The sequence below is a fragment of the Gadus macrocephalus genome, chromosome 5 (genome assembly GCF_031168955.1).
Source record: "Gadus macrocephalus chromosome 5, ASM3116895v1".
NCBI classification, from domain to species: domain Eukaryota; kingdom Metazoa; phylum Chordata; class Actinopteri; order Gadiformes; family Gadidae; genus Gadus; species Gadus macrocephalus.
The window spans coordinates 15,362,096-15,371,731 of record NC_082386.1 but is presented as its reverse complement, the minus strand read 5'-3'; the positions used below and the strand labels follow the sequence as shown (position 1 = coordinate 15,371,731).

Genomic DNA, 9,636 nt, shown 5'->3' with positions numbered 1-9,636 from the left:
AGCGGGGGGGCCCAGGCGTAGGAAACCCTGGTCGCAGGCTGACCCTGGCCTGACCCGCCTGGCCTCCTCACTGAGGGATAAAGGCTTAGATGGGTGCCTGGCTAAAGGTTAGAGGTTTAAGGGTAACAAATCAAGTAACACTTTAGTGGTATTTAACCGCCTTCTTATCTCCACGCATATCTCCAAGACTACAACTGGTGGTTGACAGCATGCACAATATATATATATATATATATATGGATACATAAATATAGGTAAAGCTGCAAATGGATTTAAAGTTGACCAGCATGATGGTAATTCTGTGTCGGTTCAATAGCAACCTGATCTGTGCTTTGAAATACTTAGTAGCCCAAGTTGGTCAATAGAAAAGCATAGACACATATGCTTTGCTGTTAATTTGTTAAAAATACTGAGACCCAAAAAGGAAACAGCCAAAATAATTTTCAATTGAATTTATTTGAGAATAAACATAAACAGAGTTGGAATAACAGAATTACAATTGAATGATAAAAGAAAGCAAAACATTTGGCAACTTTAAAGAACCCCATAATAACACAACAAAACAATTTATTTCTGTATGATTAAAATGCCTCCACGGTAAGCCATCGGTATCTTCTTTCCTTTTTCTAACGACGCCCGTAAAGGAGGTCACGGCGGGGTCCGACTTTAATCAGAAGTGCTCCCGTTTCCTGTGCCGTGGTGTGACAGAGGGGCCAGTGAGTGACGTAGGTGAGAGACAGATCCCCCACCCCTCACCCGGGCCACTCCTTCTTTATCTGCCCGCTGAGCAGAGCAGGAAGGAGTGAGAAGGGCCAGCGCCTTGGAAGTGATAAGGGAGAGCCTCACGTCCTCTTGGCCCCACCGACACCCCCCTCCCTCCCCACCGCCTTAACCCCCCCCGCCCCCCCTCGACTGGTCTGGATACTCGGAGAGGCCAAGGAGCTGGCTGCAACCTGGAAAGGTTCACGACAGGGCTTCACACTGTGGTGCGGGGGGGCGAATGGCAGATGTGTAGAATGGCGGCTGTGTGTGTGTGTGTGTGTGTGTGTGTGTGTGTGTGTGTGTGTGTGTGTGTGTGTGTGTGTGTGTGTGTGTGTGTGTGTGTGTGTGTGTGTGTGTGTGTGTGTGTGTGTGTGTGTGTGAGAGAGAGCGAGAGCGAGGGAGAGAGAGAGAGAGAGAACAGGGTGGGTCAGAGGGAGATACCAAGTAAAAAAAACAAAACATTTGGAAATAGAAAGAGGGTCAGTTACAGTTCAGGGCAATATATTTTTTTGCTGGTAGTCTCCCACTGCAGGAAGACTAAATTGCTTCCGGATCCATCTATCCCAGCCTGCATAGCTCCACGTTTACCCTTCCTCTCCACCTCCCTTCCTCTGCTTTTCTCTTATACCTCCCTTCCCCCCCACCCATGTACCAGGCGCCATTATTCTTTCGCCAAACTTTCTTGACCTGTCAATCAAGACGACTCTTCTTCTGCGGTTGTTGTCGTCGGCGTTGTTGTTATTTTCCCAGGGGGGGCGGGGCCTTCGTGGCGGGCGCCATGGCAAAGTGTGACGATGTCAGTGGGGAAGCATTCCTTGAGGAGGATTCCGCGGTCTCGCTTGCAGTCCAGCTCCCCTATGAAGCCATACCAGTAGATCACCAGGCCTGGCCCGAACCTACAGGAGAGAACACACACACACACACACACACACACACACACACACACACACACACACACACACACACACACACACACACACACACACACACACACACACACACACACACACACACCACAGCAAGTTTAGCTGGAATGTCAAAGATAATGTCAATGGTTCTGCAGCCACTGTGAAATTGTTGCGGTTCTTTTGGCTGTTATTGAACTGTTAGCTAGGCTTGTATCTCAACTACACATCAAGATATCATACACATCTATTAGAAGATATACAACTAAAATAAAGTATACAACGCTGGGACAGATTGATTGAGCGATGTGAGATAAAGTCACGTCAAGTGCAGATTTCTTTGATCAACATCCAGTAAATGTTAAATCAGACACATCCTGGCAAAGAATACAGACACACACTCAATCTAATAACAATAATCATTGAATAACATAGGAGGGGAAAACAAACGGTGGAAACGGGTGCTTAGGAACCGCCGGCAGCTATCGGAGCAGAGCAGGAACCCAGGGAGGGTGCAACGAAAACTTAAATACTGCACCCGCTGGGGGCTGGCTAGCACCGCAGTCCTCAGCTGTTTCACTCACACAAGCTGTGAGAGACACAGAAACTCTGTCTTCGTTGGCAAGAGTTGTGTCTTCCAGAACTCTATAAATAATCACGCCTTGTCATTCCGCTGGGAAGACAACTTACAACAATATTTATATGCAAGTCCCCCCCTCCCCCCCCCCCATACCCTGCTTAGAGTCCGTACCCTTCAGCCCTTGCGTATTTTGTTTGGGTCTGTTGGACATACAGTATATATCTTAGGTTTTGTTGAAAAGTGTAAAGGCAATTAAAATGGAAGATGCTTAATAATTTCACTGCTCCTCCTGGCCAAGGCCGTAAATCATCATTGCGGTTCTTTATGACGCCCTGAAGAGACACCACAGCCTCCCCTCTGCCTCATCCACATCCGAGCTATTCTTTGAACATTAGCTGGCAAACGTAAATACGTGTCACAGTTTGAAGCGCCTGGCTGAGGGCCACTCCACCCCCCTGACACCAGTGCAGATTTAGGAGGATGACCATGGTCCTGTCCCAGGTATTTCATCCTCAGACAGTTAAAAGTGTTCCGGGGTCCCTCGAGACCCCCGGACAGGAGGTTTTCCCCCCAAAAAAAAAAAAACGGCAGGAAGGTACAAAGTACATAAGGCTTCCACGTTCTAATCAATATAAGAAAAACAACCATTCATGAATCTAGGAGTCATTCCCAGAACGGCCGACCTTTGACCAAGTAGTCACACTACATGAACATACAATACTAGACTACAATACTGGAGCTAGCCTCTTATCATGACATTGCAGTCTACATGCACAGACTGTGTTTGGCTCACACGTTTGTCAACTAGACCTTAAGGCAGTGCATGTACTGTGCCGAGAGTCAGAGTCGTGCATGACACATATATACACACACACACACACACACACACACACACACACACACACACACACACACACACACACACACACACACACACACACACACACACACACACACACACACAGCGCTCTGGCCCGCATTCCGTATTACAGCGTGTAATTTACGGTGCTGTATCTATGAGCGAACGGGCCAAAGCTAACAGCCCTGGAGAAAGCCCACAGATGTACACGGCAAGTTCACCGCAATGTCACACACACATAGCTCAGCCTTTGAGCACGGCACAAATCTCAAAAAGCTGCCATTCCTCTCTCAACCAGGCACTGGCCTAGCGAAAAGCACATGGCCCGCAACTCTTAATATGGAAATGTTATGGAAACAAAACCTAAACATTTACATTAGATGTCTTTGGGAAAAGGGGGTTATGCTTGAGTTTTTTTTTATTATTATTTGGCGGGCCGTGTTGTATGTACTCCCATGTGTGTGGATGCCTAGTGTGCATGTGCGCGTGCATGCATGGATGCGTGTGTGTGTGCTTGTGGCATAGATGTTAGTGTGCGTGCATGCCTGCTTTGTGTTCGTGCAGGCTCCGGATTGTGAGGGGTGAGTTTACACCGGAGTACGTATAGAGAAGTGGAAGGGTAGTGCAGAGATCGGAGGGGGGAGGCAACCTTCTGAAAAAGGTTAAAACTGTACATCAACAGATAAGGCCCAGGCGTATGATACATCATGCTCCTGGCCTGTCAGTGGAGGGGGGCCAGACACAGAATTGAGCCAAGGAGGGGCGGGGGGGGGGGGAGTTATAAACACAGGGGAGCGGTGTCAAAGAGGCCTCTTCCATACTGTAAAAGAAAATAAATGGGACTTGGAGTCATCCGCAGAATTAAAGCGAGCGCTAGGACACTGAAGAAGGACCTTGAAGTGAGGAGAAATACACAGACGGCCCGACTAGAAACAATAACACTCACAGGGTTTCAGGCAGAGGAAGGTCATGGGGTCAAGGCTCAGTTGAAGACCGACGTTAAATTCTCAAGAAACGGTTCCAACCTCTACTTAGAGCCCACAATATATATATATATATATATATATATATATATATATATATATATATATATACATATATTGTTTTTATTTTAAGTTTTCTCATTCATATTTTACACAGAAAATATCTACTGTCGAGGGGGACTTTTATTTTTTTATTTCAGACAGGAAGTATAATTCATTATTTATGTTGGCTTGACACGGGTTCATACAATACGCGATAAGCGTGATAAAACAATAATCTAGTCAATGTTTTACAGTAGCGTGTAAACGCTTTTTATTGATAAGAAGGTGTGATAAAGTGTTTTACACCTTAACATACTGAGGCTGGAGATCTGCAGCTGGACTCTATTGAGAAGGTCAATGCTCGGGGGGTAATAAAATTAAGAACAGGAACTTTGGGGTGGGGCATGCAGAACTGAACATCTCTGATTGGGGATACATTTTATTTCAGCTAATTTAACAATCTGCAGCTGCAAACAGACAGTATTTTGTTCATTCCAAAAGGTAGTAAATCACACACAGTGATCTTATTGCATCCATAGAGTTGAAGAACATTCAAAGAAAAAAAAACCCGATAATTATCTCTATCTGTTATATGGGTCGATCATTCATCTTGATAGCCGTCGGCACTACGATGTTTACTTGCGCTAGTCGGCGGGCCTGGAATATAGGATGCTTTTGATAACATGACAGTTTGCAGTTACAACACGACATTACAACTGCACAACTAGAACTCGTTTTGGATACAAACTTCGTCTGAAAAAATGGATATCCTAATTTAAGTTGTCACGTTTTTTTACGCTTTGTATTTTATCTCAAGAATTTCTCGCTTTTTCATGTTCTTTGTTCATTATGTAAAATTGGTTAACTTTAGTCCACGCTGGAAACGCAGACGAGTAAGTGCAAACATTTGTAAAATAATTACTAATATTTTCGGTTCATTATTAAACAATGGCAGGCCGGCATAGTTTAGGTAACTATTGGGAAACACTGACACACACACACGCACACACACACACACACACACACACACACATATATATATATATACAAACAAGTAATGTAATATATTTCACATCCAGGCACACAGAAAATACACTTGGTATACAGTACATTTCTTAACACCTAATCGATTATTTAGTGTATTGAGGCAAACCCAATACAGTACAGTACAACATAAATATTACCACTTTATCCATGGCTCAGTTTGAGTTCTGGAGGGGCTAATTGTAGGACTTATTATGTGGGCTGGTAGATCCTAACCTGGTGTGCGCTTATTATTAAACACACACACGCGTGCGCGCCTTCAGCGTCAACCCAGAGTCATCTTCCAATAAACACCTAGCTGTGGAACGAGTTGGTGAAATTGTTTGTTAAGGCGGGTAATTTCAGCAGGGGGGCTCTCTGCTTGACGAGCCCAGGTGCAGTGTGCTGCTGCCAGGCACGCCGTCGCTGGGTAATGAGCAGGGCGCCGTTAGTGTTTAAAAGCAGGTGCTGAGCAACACACACACAAACACACACACACACACACACACACACACACACACACACACACACACACACACACACACACACACACACACACACACACACACACACACACACACACGTAATGAGATCACGACACTTGGGGAACTAAACAATAAACACAATCTTTTTAAAATATAAATGTATGGAGTTAAATCTATGAAGCTCAGCCTTAAACAGACGTGCATACTGGCTAATGCACATCAATTCAAGATGAAAATACATAATTTTAACGTACACACTTAGATAAATAAAGAAAATGATTTAAATATCACACACACACACACACGAATAATTCATATATAGGGTTTGTGTGTGCGTCGTGCGTGACTTGACATTATTTGACTTTTCATTTTTAGTGGTCTGAGCAGGTCCTGGACACTGAAACTCGGTTGTGAGTGAGTTCAGGCTTGAGGGTAGTGAAACACTACCTCAAGGTTAATTTGTTCTGTCACATTTGGTGAGAAAAGACTAAACTAAAAACATTGCAGAACTGCCAGAAAAACATCACATGACATGAGAAATGATCAATAAAATTGTGGTACAAAATACAGCCCACTTCAAAACACACTGGGCTCGTTTGTGAATACTGCCTAGGCCCATTTTAAACAGACGTCCCAGCGGTGATTTAGATAGCATGAGCCTCCAAATGACTGTGAACTCCAAGGCTCCGAGGTATTCCCCCACAAAGACCCCTTTGTTTTCTGCATCCACACATCAGGGCAAAAAGGTAGAGCGGCTGAGGCACTGCCAAACATTTGCACTCTTTTCTTTCCCCACCGTCCTGAAAGTATGTTGGACTCTAGGACCTATGCTGTACAGTGCCTGGACCAGCATTAGCGTTCGCCAAACAAGATTCTCAGGGAGAGGAAAGGTGAAAAATGACACTTGGCACAGGATAGGGGGCAAGGTAGCCTTGTTTTCTGGGTTTGAACCCCGATGTCCGCGGCATCCTTGTGCAAGATACTTAACACGCCAAGTTACGGTGGATCACAGCTTTGGCTAAATTAATAAATGGTGACACAAGGCAGAAAATTGTTGCATGTTGGTTGGAGTAAAATAAGTCTGGACATTGGCGGAACTCTGTGGTCAGAGAGTGGACTGATGGACCATATATATGAAGGCCATATAACTTGTTTGTAGAGATTTAGGTGTGCAAAATGGTGGAAATAACGTGCATTGCTTGGCCATGCAGCTGCGCAGCCTTGAATAGCTACACTTGTCTAGCATAGCTTCTGCAAGAATTAAGCCGCACTCTCACAGCTTAAAGAGTTGATTCCTCGGCCAGGGGGGAGGGTTAAACCCTCACCCAGGGAGGTAAACAAGCCTGGTAATGTTCGCCACACCCAGTAGCCATAAATAACTGGTTTAAGGGAGGAGCCAGCCCACCTTATGAAGCGTTATTAACAGCACCAGAGATATGGGCATATTAGGTCACCTCACCTCCCACTTCGTTCTGAACCGCTCAGTGGAAGTTAAACCGTGTCTCATGTATTTCAAACACAAACAGAAGATCATCGTAAGCAAACGACTAAGGACCGTCTTTGTAACTGTCACACTGGCGTTATTTCAGATGAGAGGGGCGTTTTTTTTGTGAGTTAAACTGGAAATGGCCTGTTACACAGGTGTTCTGACACAGGTCGCCGTCTCGTTTGTGTCGACTGTTGGTTGGATGTAGGAGGGCGTGGCTGGTGGGCGTGGTGCGTGTGTGCACAGGAAGAGGTGCATTGTTAAGTCAGTTGGTTGTGTTCCATGTGTGTGTTTTCTGTGTGTGGTTTGGAGGAGTGCCAGAGGTCAAGTTGGGGGAATGTATGACACACCACAAAGGTAATTGACATCCTCTCTTCCCCGAGATGCGGATATGAAGTGGGGGGGGGGGGGGGGGGGGGGATCAGAGGAGGATTACTATGTTTTAACTAGAAACCATAGCAACCTCTGTAAACCCTTAGGGCATGACCAGACGCCAAACCTCACCTGACCCGTCATAAAATGACTCACCTCCACCTGTGTTGCTTTGATGCCTTTGAATGTCCCATCGTCGATATGCATCTATTTGCTTCTCTAATGGGGTAGGGTGACATTCAAATAATTTCAAAGTATTTTGGGAAGTAGTTGCCCTAGTTGCTGATTTAATAATAATATGGTTTAATAGACTCTTACACTTGTAAAACAGGTCAAAACATCCTGTTTTTCACCACTTTGAACTTGCCCAACTTAAGGAAGACTGCTAGGCATAACCTGAACATTTAATATTATCCGAACTAATGAAAGTATGTCACATAAGTCATTGTGGCAGCGTTTTATCACAAAGCACGTATAAAATGCTCCGTCAACTTCCGTGTTTAACGCTCGATCGGCTTGAACGTGAACATATCAGACCTGCACTTTACCACAAGTCGCAGCGGCATCCTTTAGGACCCACTATAATAAACACAGAAATAAATCAAAAATTTAATCTTCCGACATGGGTTGTCTGTCTCCTACGCAACACCGCCCGACGTGGCACTCCGTGGCTCGTCTGGTGTGCGGCCCACTTGACACGATTGAATCTCTGCCCTAACCGAGTGGGATCCGGACCAACGGTGGAGCTGGAACCCATTGGGTTTGGTCGTAGAGTTGGGCGAGCTTCAGTTGAACGCGATGTTCTTTTGTTGACTGCAACTATATTGTTGATATGCCATGAGGCTTTTTTTGTGCAGAAATGGATACCGGTATCATCATCAAAAATATGATATCTCCCAATCCTCTGTTCTTAGCGTTTGATTCAAACTCCATGAACAGAAATAGCAACCAGAATCATCAAGGTAAAATTCTCAACAATAATACTGTTTTTAAGGTACTTTTTAAGGTAGATGGTAGGTCATTTGTATAAAACCGCTGGGCTGCAAGCACAGGGAAATTATATTCAAAATACAGTCATGTTTTCCTTTGGAATTTGAAAAGATTACAATGTAGTGGTTGGTTCGGATTCTACAAACTAAACTTCACTAAACTGCCCAGGTAAACAGCCCCAGCCTTCTCCTGCCGAACACACTTACAGTATCTCTCTTTCCAAAAAACGTAACTTCCAATACCCTAACATTCCCCTGACACTCACAAGCCTATCAGCCTTCAGGAGCGTGACACCTCTAAAACACCCTGGAGGCCTCTATCTCCCATTGGTCTATTATCACCTACACTGACCTCAGTACCACCCGACAGCCCACTATCCTCCTGACACCAGCATACCACCAATCTTATCAACAACCGCACCAATCTTAAAACACCCAATTTGGGCCCAAGCATCTGTATTGATAACTGGGGTCAACACGTCATTCTCTAGATTTTCTTTTAGGTAGGGCAAAGAAAGTCCCCCGAGGAAAAACTCCCCCACTCCAACCCCCATTTGGTCTTTATTAGGAATGGTATGAGCAACATCAGAGCCTCCACCCCCCCCCCCCCCCCCACCCCCTGCCCCGTATTGCCAGTCAAAAATGGAGGGCGGCCTAATGAATGTTTGGTACTTGTTAAGTCCCTTAACCGAGCATGTCCCCCACCACATTAGCGCTCGTATTGGAGGGACCCGTGTGCACATGCTGTGTGTATAATGCTTGTCAGCCCCCCGTCTTAGATCTACGCTTTCACGGTCCAACGCGCTCTGACAAAGTCTGGTCTGCTTTGGATGTGGAGCAAAACCAAACGAGGTGTGGTCTGGTCCGGGCTTAGGCGGTCAAGTGTACAGAACGCGGTCCAAACTTGTGCTGTGGACATTGATTAGAACAATACGGCATGCGAGGAACAACAGCATAGTGGAATGCAACACACGCAATGCAAGGGTTTTTGGAGAGAGAAATTTGGACCTTACCAAATCCTTTCGCATGAAAATGTTTTTTATGTCTTTGGTTGTGATTAGGTTCATTTCCACCTTTGTAAGAGCACCTTTGCTCAAGTGTTTCATGTCATTCAGTTAAATAGCCCCACTAAGACAGTCCAGAGTGATCT

The 9,636-nt window shown here is 45.2% G+C and overlaps 1 protein-coding gene across 1 annotated transcript in view; it reads right to left on the bottom strand.

The window, feature by feature from the left end:
- Positions 1 to 437: 437 nt before the first annotated feature.
- The window catches only part of cdin1 (CDAN1 interacting nuclease 1), a 57,479-nt gene continuing 48,280 nt past the window's right edge, over positions 438 to 9,636 (bottom strand). Inside the window, exon 11 of the mRNA XM_060052710.1 lies at positions 438 to 1,658. Coding sequence (XP_059908693.1) covers positions 1,457 to 1,658 — 202 coding nt within the window. The 3' untranslated portion in view covers positions 438 to 1,456. The remainder of the gene's footprint in view (positions 1,659 to 9,636) is intronic.